At 38.8% G+C, this 15668-nt stretch overlaps 1 protein-coding gene across 1 annotated transcript in view; it reads left to right on the forward strand.

Moving 5' to 3' along the window:
- The window catches only part of LYPLAL1 (lysophospholipase like 1), a 64293-nt gene that overhangs the window by 11474 nt on the left and 37151 nt on the right, over positions 1–15668 (forward strand). Inside the window, exons 2-4 of the mRNA XM_072409878.1 lie at positions 779–878; positions 8865–9034; positions 15439–15554. Of these exons, the coding sequence (XP_072265979.1) occupies positions 779–878; positions 8865–9034; positions 15439–15554 (386 nt within the window). The remainder of the gene's footprint in view (positions 1–778; positions 879–8864; positions 9035–15438; positions 15555–15668) is intronic.

Below are 15668 nucleotides of genomic sequence, written 5' to 3' on the forward strand. Positions count from 1 at the left end.
TAGACTGTATTAAAGACATATGACTATGGTAAGGACATTAGATTGTGAGCCCCTCTGTGGGAAAGCTAGTGACATGACTATGGACTTTGTACAGCGCTGCATATTATGTGTACGGTGAATACGGTGTAATAGTAATAACAATAATAACGTGAAAGCACAGGGAGGAGAGAAATCGTTGAGGGAGGAGAGAAATCGTTGAGGTCCAGGATCTGTACATATTTTTAGTATTTCTTTATTGACCAGCAATAAATTATATAAGATATGGTTTACATAATACTCAAACCATCTAGGCCAAATGGTTTTGTACCCAATCTAAAACCGTATGGGCTCACTGATGACTGAATGTGTGGTAAAGCAAAGTAATTGTGTGTTGTACTTTTTCTACATACTTGTGGCCTGTGCAGATTCCACTTAAAAAAATATGGCATGAAGCGAAGGGATTTTATTGCAAAGAGAGACAGGTAATGTCCCTTCTCCAATAAGTATTCTTACCTGCCTGTTCACCACCCATCTGCCAAAATTAGCTGAGCTGCTCATGCAGCAACTCTCGGGCAACAGGCTACAAATACACATGTGTGCCAAATAAGCAGGTAAGTTTTCTGCTAGGTGTTGCCACAAGGAATTGTCTGTTAGGCTTTAGATAATATTAGTTTTAAAATCCCAAAGAATACAACTTTTATTGCTTCTGTTCTCTAAAATATATTTATATTAGTAGAATACCTTATTTAAAGCTTCCCCACCTGATATTTATACGTTCACTTTACTTTTTCTTGCTTAGGTGATTCTGGTCAAGGAGTCAAATCATGGATACGGGAACTCTTGAAGAAAGATCTCGCCTTTAAGCACATAAAAGTAATTTTTCCAACAGCTCCAGCTCGGTAAGTTTGACTTTAATGTGACATAGCTAATTTTTTCTTTTTGTTTTTTTGTTGGTATCCTGACATTTAAAGGCCTTGGCAGTTTGCTAAACAATCGTTGTCCTTCACCAGCCCAGGTCAAAATTTTTATCAAATTTGCTGATATAATAAAGTTTGGATAAAGAGGGGTCAGAAACCACATCTGTAACCTTGCTGACTCCATAACTGAAGAAGGTGACAATGTCACGTAAGTGGAGAAGGGGAAAGTCTTCAAACGCACCAATACTTTTTCTTTTATTTACATATATTCAAAAAGTACAAAATTTTATGCAGGCTTCCAGAGCAGCAGGAAAAGTGTGGTTGATGAATCATGTATTGTCATAGCAGGACCCTTTTTTTTTCGGTTTGGTGTATTGCTGTTCAGTCTTGGATCACACTAACATGATTCATGCAGTTACTTCCCATAAGTGAGGAAACACAACCCAGTCCACTGGTGTTTCCCCGACATGCTGGCTTTCCTAATATTAACAAGTGCAATACCCTTGCGTAATGACATTTTCTACTTTTCTGTCCCAACATCTAAGAGGTTCTAGAGCAAACCCAATCATTGGCTGGAACACCAAATGGACCTCAGCCATGGGCTCCCCCCTCTGTCTTTTATTACTGGTAAAAACTCAGAAGGCCATAAAAGTTAACATTCCAAGCCAATACCTGCCAGTAACTCACAAATATTTTTTAGGCCAAATTCCTCCATTCATTTACCAGCAAGAAAGATATTAATCATTCGGGTTATTTAAAAAGACACAGTATAGTCTCATCACACTGTCAATGATTCCATGATCCCAAGCTCATGCAATTAAATATAAAATCAAAACTAAATCCAAAATTTAACTTGCTGGCATTACTGCAAATAGTTATATAGCAAGCTAAATTTAAAAATATCTAAAGTTCAGTCTCACAAACTTCAATTTCAGCAGATTTGAAGGCAAAATAAATTCTCCTTCCTGGGTATATGTTGCTGGTTTTGGCTATCAAATGGTTAAAAAAAAGTCCTTCCCACCACTACAAAGGCAGTTGGATCAGTTCCCTGACCTCAAATGTTATTCAAGTTTGTCATATAAACTTTAACACATCAGTGTAATTTCAAAAGTCATTTTCAATATATTTCTTTATTCTGCAGCTTTCATTGCAAAAAAAAAAGTTTAAAAATTCTCCCATGTTAATCCTTCCTTATTTAGGTCCTTTTTGATATGTGACCATAAATATAGCTCCATAAATATTTGGACAGAGACATCTTTTTTTCTAATTTTGCTTCTGTACATTACCACAATTAATTTTAAATGAAACAACTTAGATGCAGTTAAACTGCAGACTTTCAGCTTTAATTCAGTGGATGTGGAAGATTTTGCTGTGAACGGACAATATGCAGTCAAAGGAGCTCTCCATGCAGGTGAAACAAGCCATCCTTAAGCTGTAAAAACAGAAAAAAAATCAGAGAAATTGCTACAATATTAAGAGTGGCAAAATCTACAGTTTGGTTCATCATGAGAAAGAAACAAAGCACTGGGGAACTCAGCAATGCCAAAAGATCTGGACGTCCACAGAAGACAATAGTGGTGGATCGCAGAATCATTTCCATGGTGAAGAGAAACCCCTTCACAACAGCCAACCAAGTGGACAACACTCTCCAGGAAGTAGGCGTATCGATATCCAAGTCTACCATAAAGAGAAGACTGCATGAAAGTAAATACAGAGGGTGTACTGCACGGTGCAAGCCACTCATAAGCCTCAAGAATAGAAAGGCTAGATTGGACTTTGCTCAAAAACATCTAAAAAAGCCAGCACAGTTCTGGAAAAACATTCTTTGGACAGATGAAACCAAGATCAACCTTTACCAGAATGATGGCAAGAAAAAAGTATGGAGAAGGCGTGGAACAGCTCATGATCCAAAGCATACCACATCATCTGTAAAACATGGCGGAGGCAGTGTGATGGCGTGGGCGTGCATGGCTGCCAGTGGCACTGGGACACTAGTGTTTATCCATGATGTGACACAGGACAGAAGCAGCCGAATGAATTCTGAGGTGTTCAGAGACATACTGTCTGCTCAAATCCAGCTAAATGTAGTCACATTGATTGGGAGGAAACCCAGCGTCTGGTGATGTCCGTGAGTTCAAGCCTACAGGCTGTCATTGCCAGCAAAGGGTTTTCAACCAAATATTAGAAATGAACATTTTATTTTCAGCTTTTAAATTTGTCCAATTAGTTTTGAGACCCTGAAATTAGGTGATTGTGTAAAAAAAAAAAAAGGCTTTAGTTCCTCACATTTTTATGCAATCTTTTTGTTCAACCCACTAAATTAAGGCTGAAAGTCTGCAGTTCAACCCCATCTCGGTTGTTTTTTTTTTTTTAATTAATTGTGGTAATGAACAAAACCAAAATTAGAAGAAAAATTGTCTCTGTCCAAATATTTATGGACCTGACTGTACTTACCAGTTATACTTATGCAATGTCACCTTGTCAGAAGGGCTTCTGTTAAGACTACAAGTAGCTATTTTTGCAAACATTACAAAGGCATGGTCTACTGTTGGAACCATGAGCAGGATATGATATGCACTTAATGCTGGAATGCATATAGACTAGACATTTCTGTAAGGAATCAGAAGTGCTTAGATGCCAGAAAAAAGAGATAATGTTATTTATTCAAACAATGATTTATTATATACAGTGCTTTAGCAAACTAAATCTCATTCTTAAAAAAAAAACTGTTTGTATTAAGATATAATTAGATTGTCAATTGCAGATCACGTCCCAATATTGCTAGGCTTTAGTATTTGCTAAGGTGTTTTTATAGATGCAAAGCTCTACATCAACACATTTCAGGGGTGTATATATTCCTCTTTCATCAAGGGACAGACATGCTCCTTTCAACAAGGGATTGGTTTCACAAATGGTTCGGAAAATGTAAACCCCTAAAATACGTTAGGTGGTTTTTACTTATGATGCTATAAAATGCTTTTGAACACAGGGTCACTGGCATGGTGCTTGTGTCTTCTAAAAGAACTGGATTTGACACAAATGCTATCCGAAGAGTCGTTTGTGTGCAAGAGCAGTCTAGCCTATCTTGCTCTAGAACAGAGCACTTTTCATCCTGGGGATGGCTGGAACCTGTTGTCAAACAGTAGCACTAAAAGAAACAGGCACTTTGCTCTCTGTGTACTATCCTCCTCCTAATTATATAGCAAAGGAGAAAGGAGTGTTGGCTACATTCAGACCTGCCCTGCTCTCCTACCTGAAGAAGGAAGCCAAGGAGCAGGACAGTGTGAATACTGGTATACTATCGAACCACGGGGCCAGTGAGAGGTTCTGCTACAGAGAAGAGAAAGTCTGTCCAGAATACCTTCGAGCCAGAGAGGACATACGCTGCAGGGGTTAGGGGAAAAAAAAAAAACAGGCAGGACCATGCAGCTTTTATAGGTATGGTGCAAAAAAAAAAAAAAAAATATATATATATATATATATATATATATATGTGTGTAAAAGTGTGCCCCGCCACTATTCTAGAATGGGCAGTGCTATGCAATGTTAAATGTAAGAGTAGGGGGCAGCGGGGTGGATGTCAGGATGTACGATGACATAGAGGACCGGTGCAATGTTTTGTTCAGAGAGTGTAAAGCTGGTGGGGGGGGGTTAGAGGGCATTGGCAGGTTCATCTGCTGGCAAGGCCTTAGGTGTTTCTAGTGATGTTTGCCTGAAACATTGGTAGGAGGTAATTGTAATTGGTGACATTTGGGTTCCTAGTGGTTGGTAGGTAAATCAGGGAGGGTGGGTGGTTGGCATAGTGGTCAGACCAAAGTATGGTTTAATAGGGGATGAAGGGTTGTTTCTGATGCAGTTCAAATGTGGACCTGGCATGATGGTGAGAGGGAAAGTCTAGCAGCAGATGCAGGGTTGGGTAGCGGCAGAAGCAGGCTAGGGTGGCTGACATGGTGGGGGACCATCACAGTGGTGACGTTGTGGATATAGGCGGCTTGCACAGGTTTGCCATGGCAGTTTTGTTTGGAAAGACAGAGGGCATTGGAATTAGGATCTGGAATTAGGAAGGGCAGGAGCAGTGTTTTGTCTTGGTGAATATGCATTGCCCAAACATTGAGCACCATGGGCAGGAAGAAAGCAAGAGAATCTCTACAGGAGAAACAATATTCTGGGTCTGAAGAAGTTTAATCCCAATTCCAGCAAAAAACAACTTTTAATGGCTGTCCGCATTGAGAAGTTGTCCATCACTTCTTGTCCCATGACCAAATATCCAGGGACACTGCCATTGAAACATTCAAACCCTTCCTTTTTATTCTCTGTGACATAAGAGCTGTTACTACATATCCAGGCTAGTGTACACATTGCTTTGTATACATATAGCAGTCTGCAGTATTCTTGAAGGTTACCAGGTAAAATGTCTGCACTGAAAGACTAGGGCAGCACAGGTTTCCTTGAGCTGTAATTTTGAAAGGCATGTCACCATGATTTTTAGTTTTTTTTTTCACTAGCTCTAACATGCAGGGGATTTCCACTGAGGTACCATGCTATTTTTACTGAATGATCTGAGATGCTAGTGACCACACTGCTGCCATTATTGGGTTTGTTATATTCTAAGTCAATCATTGTGTGTTCCTGCTTAATTTAGGTGCATAAAACAAATTTTCGATATATGGATGGTTGCAGTTTGTGAAGTGCAGAATTAACTCATATCCTCTCTATGGCTGTGGGAAAAGATGGACATATGGAAGATTACACATGAGCCTTTCTCCTGATAAGAACTGTGCACTTCCCACTGATAGAAAGCAGATGCCAGGGAGCACCGCCTGCTACAGTTTGGTACCAATGTACACAAAAGACAGTTTCTGAAGATAGGCCTACTTTTATAGCTTGAAATGTAAATAACAAGACACAGAGTTGTCCTCGATAGAACCCATTTATCACCGTATTTATGGATTTTCTAGTGGGGCCTTTGGCTCCATCTGTCTGCTACCTATCCTTATAAAATTGCAAAGAGAAGAAGGGGGGAAACACAATAAAGTTATAGTAACAGTTTACATTTTTTGTGTTGTACAACTGTATCACACAAAGCATTAAAAAAGGATATAGTATTATAAACCTCTTGATGTTCATGACTATTTTTTGCCTTTGGTATTAATGTAATACTAGTGAAGTCTGCTGCCCAAATCATTTTTGTTTAAAGCTGAACCCCAGGCAAATAGTTAGTGTTCCCCAGGAATTTTTTTTAAGGTGGGTGGCAACCCATGTATTGTGATCCAACTCTTTAGTAACCACCCAAAAACAGTGGGGTGGTTACTGAAAAGTGCCGGGTTGGCCTCCCAGCTAACGGGTTGGGGGGAACACAAGTTAAATATACATATGATTTACAAATACAGGTCCCTGGCTGGCACAATCTCTGAGTGCATGGTACAGATAATACAGTGCTCCTCGTTCGACTGTTCCCTAATGGTCTGATTGTGCTTAAACCATCCTGCTTTGGAGTGGGGGCTGCCAAGAATATGGCAGTTCCCACTCCAAAGCAAGAAAAGGTGAGAGCAATTAAAAAATTGCAATCAGGCAGGTAAGGTTATTTTATTTCAGAAGGGATATTGCTGGTTCTTTCTGCTATAAGAAACGGGGGGGTAGTTTTGCTTTAATTGATTACAGTTGCCAGGGCTTTCCTATAAAAGGTTGTATTGGCAAATCTGCCCGATGTGCCTGCCCATATTAAATAAGTTAGGGGTGTTTAAACGTATGCTTTCTTTCTTTATTGAAAAAGAAATTCCAAGGGACACATAACCTGTCAGCGTGTCATTAATTTTTATTTTGATTGGAATACTCCTTTTGAGTTTGCACTAATACTCCTTTGAGTCAGCCCAATAATGGAGTGCTTTGGTATTTTGAATCAACATAGTTCAAAAGCTTGTAGGTGTACAGTGTAATCTGATGAAGTTGTGTCTGAAATTGTGTTACGCTTCACTAAGGCCGGTCCTGCGGTTTAGGATGATGGTTCAGCGCGGCGTTTAATGACACTTTGCTTTTAGTCTGACAAAATGTAAAATTGGCACAGCGCAGGCTATCATTTGCAGTTGTTCAAATAAGCCTTTAAATTGTGAAATCGTGCAATGATTCCTCTTCCGTGCTTTCATACCTAATCTTATATCAAAGAAAATTGTGTCAATAAGACATTAATCCTTTATGAAAGCAGTGAAATAGCTACACCCTTAGCATGTCAGGTTTTTCTATATATTTCTGAATAGGGAAGCTGTAAATGGAATGTGCTCATGTCTCGCAGCACGGGTGTTGGGTTTTGGTTGATATCACTTCGGGACACTTTTTGGAGTTTATAAATACTTTTTTTGTCTGTTGCAATTGTATGGGAAGAAATTATTCTGGCATTATAATTCTAAAGTTCAATTTGGGGCTCACCCCTTGCTTGTATCCTCCACTGGCTGTGTTTTATGCTTTTTGTGTTTTAATGCATTTTCTGCACACTTCATACTGGTTAATCATTGCCAAAATGTCCTCTTCAATCTTCACCTAATGAGCGGTTCTCACATGATGTTATCAGTGCCTCTATTTTCACTTGTATATGGTGAATACACTGGTGGCTCTCACAAGGCAGGTTCATGAGTTCCTCTGTTCATAATTGAGTCTTTAGTGGTCTGAATTATAGCAATTCTAGGTACCATGAGGGAGCATTTTGGATTAAAGGTCAGGGTTCTCCCCAGGCACTTTTAGCTGGGCACACCACCCGGCACTTTTCAGCGCCCACCCGGCTGTTTTTGGGTGGTTACCAAAGAGTTCGTTCACAATACAGGGGCTGCCACCCACCTAAAATTTCTTCCCACCCGGCTTGAAAAAATTTCTCGGTTGAGCACTGAAGGTGAGTATTGCAGTCTTTTTTTTTTTCTAATTTCTGTCAATAAAGAAAAAAAATGTAGCTCCCTTGAGGGCGGGCTTCTCTTTCTACTATTCTCGGTTTGGGATCCTAGTCATTCTTGATTGTCTTATTCAGTATTGCATACATTACCTCCTGCTCATTAACTCCTGCTCATTGTACATTTTCGAGACGTTAAGAGAACAAGGCAGGTAAGTAGGGCTTTATTGCAGACAGGAATGGGCTATGCAACCCCTGCACAGCAGATCAAATAAGCGAGAAGAAAGTCAATTAGTTGTGCATGTAACAACAATGAATACGCTAATGGAAGGAGAAAGCAGAGTGACTAAGAGGTGCAGCTTTGCTTTCACTGTCCCAGGATGAATGAGAGAGTGGTCTTGGGTGTGACTAAGCTGCAGCAGAGAAAGTAAAATGAAACTGAAGTTCTATCTTTAAAAGTGGGCAACAAAGCAGGGCCTTATTGCAGAAAGGTTCAGGCGATGTCTCTTCTGCAATATGCATTCCTACCTGCCTGATCACTCTCTTCATCTGTCAGAATTTACTGAGCTGCACATAGTTGATTGCCAGAATACCCGGCAAATTCTCTGTGGTTGCCAGACCTGGATGCATTATGGTGCACCTATGTTGTAGTTATCTCAGATCAGAACGAGGGAGAGAAGATGATGCCCATGAAAGAAGGGGAACAGGGGAGTATAAATAGGGTTTAGTTACACTTTAAAAGTTTGTGCATGGCCAAAGGTTCCTTTTTAAGGCATGTCTTTCGTTTATTTATTCCATTACAATTTGCACGTTGAATGGAGACATTATTAGCTTGATTCCCTCTTGCATTTGATATATTGACTTATTTCATGTTTTCAGACCCATTGGTGATACTATCAGTAATTATCAGTCATGACTTAACACTAAATTTCTCTAAAGTATAACTTAGAAATTGCTCTATGATATTGAATTCCTTGATTAGTTTGTTAATGGTCGGTCACCTAACGTTTTCCTCCAACAGTTAGTACTCTGTTCACTGAACATTTGCATGATCCAATGGTTTACCCTCATTTGTGTGTTTTCGTGTCTTATAGGCCCTATACACCTATGATGGGATCTATGTCGAACGTTTGGTTTGATAGACATAAAATTTCTATAGACAGCCCTGAGCACCTTGAATCGGTAGACTCCATGTGCAACACTTTAACAGATTTAATCGGAGAAGAAATGGCATCTGGAATACGAAAAAACAGGATATTGTTGGGTAAGACATTGATCATTTGTCTATTGCTCTTCTGATTATTTTGTTTTAAAGCATTACTTTTTTTTTATTTTTACGTGCACTAATACAGAGCCACAAGATAAATCTAGTCCTCTTAACCTCCTGGGCTGTTCATTTCTGTCCGGATTTATATGTCTTAATGCGGTACATTGTCTTTCATGAAAGTTTATTTTACAGTACAATATAATGGTAAGAGTATAATAAAGTTTGAAACACAAAATCCTGTCAAAATAATAAATAAAATTAAAAAAAAAATAAATCTAGTAATAAACTTTGACAAACTTTAATATAACTCGTACTATTATATTATACTGTAAAATAAATTTTCATGAAAGACATGTACTGTAGACAGATGTACTGCTTTTGGACATATAAATCCAGTTTATTGCATTCAATACAGTTATTTTGTATTGAACGCCATACAAAATAATTTGAAATTCCCACTGTGCCCCTTTCGACGGCTGTAGGCACCGTTGTCACCGGGAACTCCCGAGGAACATCCGCGCACTTGCCTGGGGACTAATGTAGGAAGAGGACGCGGCCAGAGGATGGCATTACACTGGAGGACACCAAAGGGACCAGGTAAGTATTTATTTTTTTACTTTACCTACCCCAAATGTGACTCTGGGTACCGCTTTCAGCTTGTTTTTTTTTACCCCGAATCACATTCGGGCTTACTGCTGTGAAGGTTAAGTCGATTGATACCGCGCCTAACCCAAAAAGACTGAGGAAATGCTGTCTGTGCAGGCAGTCCAACCCCAGCTCTGCTTACTTTGCTAGATACTACAAGAGCTAAGTTTTGTTGAAAGTTCACTTCTCCATTTAAGTGACCTGCCGATTAGATAAAAAAAGGGGCTACCATTTCTGTCCTCCATTTCATTTTTCTAAAACTACTAGGCCTTTATTATAGAGTTGGTCATCTTTGCAGCTTCCACTCTTTTTGGAAGGCTTTCAAAAAGATTTTACAGAGTGTCAATGCCTCCTTTGTGTCCATTCGTTGGTTCTCCAAAGAACACCTTCTGAGAAACTGACAGACCGATTTCTAAGGATTTTGTAAGCATGTCCCCAGAAGAAATGTAATACCTTGGAGCTGAAAAGCTAAGTTGGATCAATATATAACAAAACCATCCCATCTCAAACCGTCCCTGGAGCCCAGTGCCACGTGCTCTGCTTTACCCTATAGCACATCACAGAGGAGGTGTACCTAGCAATGGATGAGTTGTTCATCCAGGAAACATAAGGACGTATTTGTCTTATGAAGGAGCAAACCTTGCAAAATGCTTTGGAATATTTGAGACTGTAACGTGTGTCATGTATGTCCTGTGATGTCCATGTATATAATTTTATTATTTAAATAAATTATGATTTAGGAATAATTCTGGATACATTTATGGAGAAAAGGTGCCCTAAAAGTCCATATTAAAATGTCTGTGTGTTCTGTATTTGTGCCTATTCAGCCAAAAAAGTTCACACAATTACTTTTTTTTATGAAGATTCACTTGAGTTTTTCAAATAATGTTGAAAGTAGTTCTCATTTTTCTCATTCAGTCTTCATGTCTTAGAGATGACTTGGTTCCGTGGAGCACAGTCAGGTTGGATTAGAAACAGGCCTTTCTCAAACTGTGCACAACTAATTAAACATTTTGTATGCTATACCATCAATACCAAAATCTTTGAACTTGAAAAATTGTAACTTAATAATTTGTTCTTTAAACATTGTATTTGTAACTTTGCTGTCACTAAATAATAGAAAATAGTTACATTTTTCATAACATTGGGTACTTTATGACTTTTTTGCGCAATTGAACTTTGCGCAATTGAATTGTTACTAACTATACTCATAGATTTATCCAGTCTCCCTTTTCTTTGTCCGTTCAAAAGTGCAATATTTTACACTGTCTCTAAAAGAGGTCTCTGCTGCTTGCATTGCTCTGAGTAGTGGTGGGTTGCCTTCTTGACCTCAGGACAAAGTAGACCACTACTATTCCTTCATGTTTTTTCCCTTTGTCTTATATCTTACAGAGTGGAAATATATTACTGGCCAGTGACTTTAAAGGCTTTGTTTTTAAGTTATGGCTTTGCTTACTGTCTTCTTGTTTTTTGGGGGTTGGTGATGGAAATGAGAGGTTTGAGAAGGCTCCATGTACATTATTGGAGAATTTTTCTGGTTGCTTCTAGCACACCTTAACATTAGTTGTCTGGTTATACTTTCCCATTCTCTAAACTATAGAAGCCATTATTTCCATACACTATTTGCCAACAACCCTGCAACAGCTGTATGCCATTCTGAATAAATAGTTCTTATTATTAGGCCGTTTCTGTGCTATAAACCAGAATTTCTGTATGCACAGTTGGCCAAGGGGTATAAAGGAATAATATGCATGGTTCTGAGAACTATCTTAAGATGAAGAATAACCTCATCATTTTTTTTTATAGAAGCGAGACAGATTTTTACTTTAGAAAGGCTCCACTGTGCCGCATCCTTTGAACCTGTAATTCTACTCTGAGCAATAAGGTCTGCTGGGATAGAGTAGGTCAGTAGTCTGAATCTGCTTACAACTTAAAAAATGGCTCCCCGGTGAGTAATGAATCTTTTATTTCATAACAATTTCTAGTTAACAATGCACACTTTACAGAGTGGACCTTTTGGCTTGACAGCAGTATTATACAGTTTCTGACTTCTTTTTCAGGTTTACCTTCCTGGATAAAAAGAGAAAAAAATAAAATATTTACAAAAAAAATACCCGATTATAAAGGCTTCCAGGGTAGCACCAGAGGGGCTGCATGCGGTTGTCGGTTGAGTACCACTGGTTTAGTTCGGCATTCAGTAACTTCTCTCCTTACACCAAACACATTTTTTAGAGATCAGAGATGTAACACATAGACGAAAGCCTTATCCAAGCTGATTGGAATGAGCACATCGGAACAGTCTGCTTAGTTCAGTGCTGATGTCATGAACGGTGAGAAGGAACTTTGGCTTCTGTCAGGAAATTACCTTCTTCTCTTGCTAAGACATTATGAAATGCGGAACAGTTATTCTTCATAAGATGGTAGGTCATTATTTCACCATTTTTGTACATCGTGCCAAGGAAGACACATATTACAGTTACCGTGATTGCACTTGCAAAAAATGAAAGCAATCCCTTTCTCTAAGCATATGTTTTATGCATCATGTCAATCGAGCCCCTGAAATAAGACCATGGTGAATCATAAAGTTTTGCCACAAACTATAAATATTTATTGAAATCACTGTCTGCAAAGCATTTACTACAGTCTATATCTTGGGACAGCACTGTTATTGAATGATACGCTGCAGGTTTTTCCGTGGAAAGTTACTTTTAAAGAGGCTACATTTTTTTTTCTCTCCCTGTCTTTGTGTTGTGTTCACCACATGAAAGTATCCTTGCTTAATATTCGATGCTGGAGGTGACTGCATTATAGAAGATTGTTAGTGAGTCATTCTGATTGTATTTGCCAGATTGTGACTAACTGGGTGTAAAATGTAACTTTTGGTTTTCTCCAAAGTAATGAGATTTCAATGGCTCGATTCGATGAAACGTCTTATGCAATGCCGTGCATAAAATACTTGTGATAGAGTAGAAAGTGAGAGCTTTGTTATAGTATTACATTACAGCGTCTACTCGCCCTCTGTGTGCCCTCTGGCATCTGTACAGCAGAGGAACAGCTTGTCTATAAACTGGTGTAGGAAAAGAATGGTGATTTGCTACAGTAAGGTAAAAGCTGACTTCATCTTTCACCTTTTGTTTTCCTTGGCAATTAAACTTAAGGAACAAGTCAAGGTAATACGCGATCAATTTCAAATTGTGAACTCCCAAATACTGGTCTGTAGATATTGTAGATGTTCTAAATTCTGAGACTCAATGAAGTCCATTTTGAAAGGGAACTTGTGACCACAGGAGCAGCGTTGCATAAGGCTGTAGGATCCTTGGACTTCCAGTATACTAATAGCACTCAGAACTGCATGGTTTAGCCTGCCTTTTCATGACCCTTCATTTTTTAATGGCCATCAAATGCAATGGACAGCCTCAGTGGCCAGAAAGGAAGAACCAAAGGCAGAAAATGTTGGGTAACAGTGTCATAATGCCAACTATGTTCCAACCTTTCTTTAATGTACAACGCTGTGTAATAGGTTGGCGCTATATAAATACTGTTTATTAGGAATTCAACCATTATTACAACATATTTTTTGTTCTTGTGCTACACCCTGAAATTAAATTTTTTATTTTTTTTGTTTGGTCTGTTACCATTTAACTCAACAGCTAATTGTCTTTTTGTGGGATATTTTGCAAGTCAGCATTTGTTGAATGCAAAAATTATTAATCCCAATAGTTGCTAGAACTATCTAAGGCTACGTACACAAGTCAGATGAATCCCTGAGGCTCGTATCGGATGGAAATCTGACGTGTACAGCAGCCTTCTGACAACGCTCATGGATCCATCCTGGCATATCCATGAATGACCGCAATGAAGTGAAAAGCAGGGAGTGCTGCAGGGTGCCGCTCGCTCGTTCTCCCCCACCCCTCTTCATAGAACAGAATGGTGCTGTATGTACAGTGCTTGTTTATTCATATTACGGTCTTTTGTCGTTGGAAATAATTGCGAAAGATTGTTTCCAATGACAAAGATCTAACGTGTGTACATAGCCTATGAAACCTTGTTTGGTTACAGCTCTAACTGAATATTTTAGGATAAATCTCTACCAGACTTTTATATCTGGCTCCTGCAATTTTTGCTATTCTTTGTCATAATTGTTCTAGCTGTTTCAGGGGGATTGACTTATTGGTGGTGATGAACAGCAGTTTTTATGTCTTACCACAGACTGTAAACTGGATTGAGTTCCAGGCTTTGGCTGGAAAATTTTTAGACGTTTTGGTTTTAAAACCCATTGTCCTTCTGGAATTTTCACTCCATCCTAGATATTTTTGCAGACCACAAAATGATTTGTATATTTTTTCACCCATAATGCACTACTTTGTCGCCAGATTCACTGTATTTGTCAAGGAACATCTTGCAACTAAATGTTTCCACCACTATCCTTTATCCTTGAGACTGTGTTCTCTGAACAATGATATGTCTTGGTTTCCACCACAGTTTTACTTTGGGGTCCAAAAGTTCTATTTTGGTTTCATCACGCCAAACAAACTTTTTCCAAATTCTACTTTGTCTCCCACATAGGTTTTGCCAAACACTAAATTGCATTTTATATATTTTTTTCTCGTTACTTTATAAACCTTCTTTCTGGAGTGTCTAGGTTATAGTTTTCCATGGACTTTTTCTCTTATCTCATTTGTTGATCTTTGCTGCACCGTCAGTTACTATTACTTTTAAGCTTTGCTATCTTCCTTTATTTTCCTAATGTTGCATTTATTAAATGCCTGTACTGTGAAAGCTGTTCCCAAAAAAGGCAAACAGAAAGTAAATGACTAGTCATTGGTATTACTTGTAGGCTTACCATGACTTGTTCCAAACTTCCTCTTAACGAAAACCACCACTATGAGGAAAATGAATGGGGACTTTCATTTCTCGTGTTAAATATGCCCCGAATGACTAGTGTTTGGAGTGATTAGGTTTATTCAAGGAGCAGCAAGATGAAGCACACATTCACTGAATGAAGTAGAAGCAAAGTGAGATTTATACTGTAAGTCCTCAGATACAGCTTTCTTTGCAGCAAGGAGAACAGTGAAGAGAAGCAGAGTACTGACATACCACGTCACTAAGAATGTGATCAGGCCTGAGCACTCTGGGTTTCTGGCAAAAAGCTGAACTGCGCATGCACAGAGTCAGTTTTGGCTCCCAGGATTCCTGGCATTCCCAGCTTCCTCTGCCTGTTCCAGGAACGAATAAACTCCTGTGCAGGAGTTATGTTGTCCTGGTCTGACCAATCAAGAGGACCAAAAATTGCAGGGAGAAAGTGAAGAAAGAAGAAGATGATGCTGCCCTGTGACAAGACAGGTGAGTAATGTAGGGTTTAGTTGAACTTTGATTGGATTTCAACAATGTGAATAAAATAAAATGTGTATAAGCACTTTAACAATGTTATGGTTTGGAAATGAGCTTATACAGTATGAGAATGTGTAAAAAACTACAAATGGAGGCAGATTGTGTGGCTGTTATTCATCCATCACTCAAAGCGGGAAATTTTCACTCAGAGAATGCTCATTTAGCTAAAAATTGACAGGTTCTCATGAAAAAGCAACCAGACCATTTACGCTAACCAGACCATTTACGCTATCCTTTCTTCTGTGATGCTCCAATAATGTTTTGTATTGGTCATTTTGTGGCACTACTTTCTACATTTGAGTATTTTTGTTCAAAGCCTGAAATGTTCAACGCTTTAACATAAATCTGTTTGTTTATTTCCCCAGGTGGGTTCTCCATGGGTGGAGCCATGTCGATGCATTTGGCGTATCGTTACCATAAAGATGTTGCCGGAGTGTTCGCTCTTTCTAGTTTCCTTAATGAAAACTCAATTGTTTACAAGGTGAGCATCAGCATTGGAGAGGTGGTGTGTCTTCTAAATAGCGATGAAAGGCCATGACCAATAAATATTGGAAACTACAAACGTATTTCTCAGTTGAGTACTCAACTTTTCACA

This window comes from Pyxicephalus adspersus, chromosome 4, assembly GCF_032062135.1.
Source record: "Pyxicephalus adspersus chromosome 4, UCB_Pads_2.0, whole genome shotgun sequence".
NCBI classification, from domain to species: Eukaryota; Metazoa; Chordata; class Amphibia; order Anura; family Pyxicephalidae; genus Pyxicephalus; species Pyxicephalus adspersus.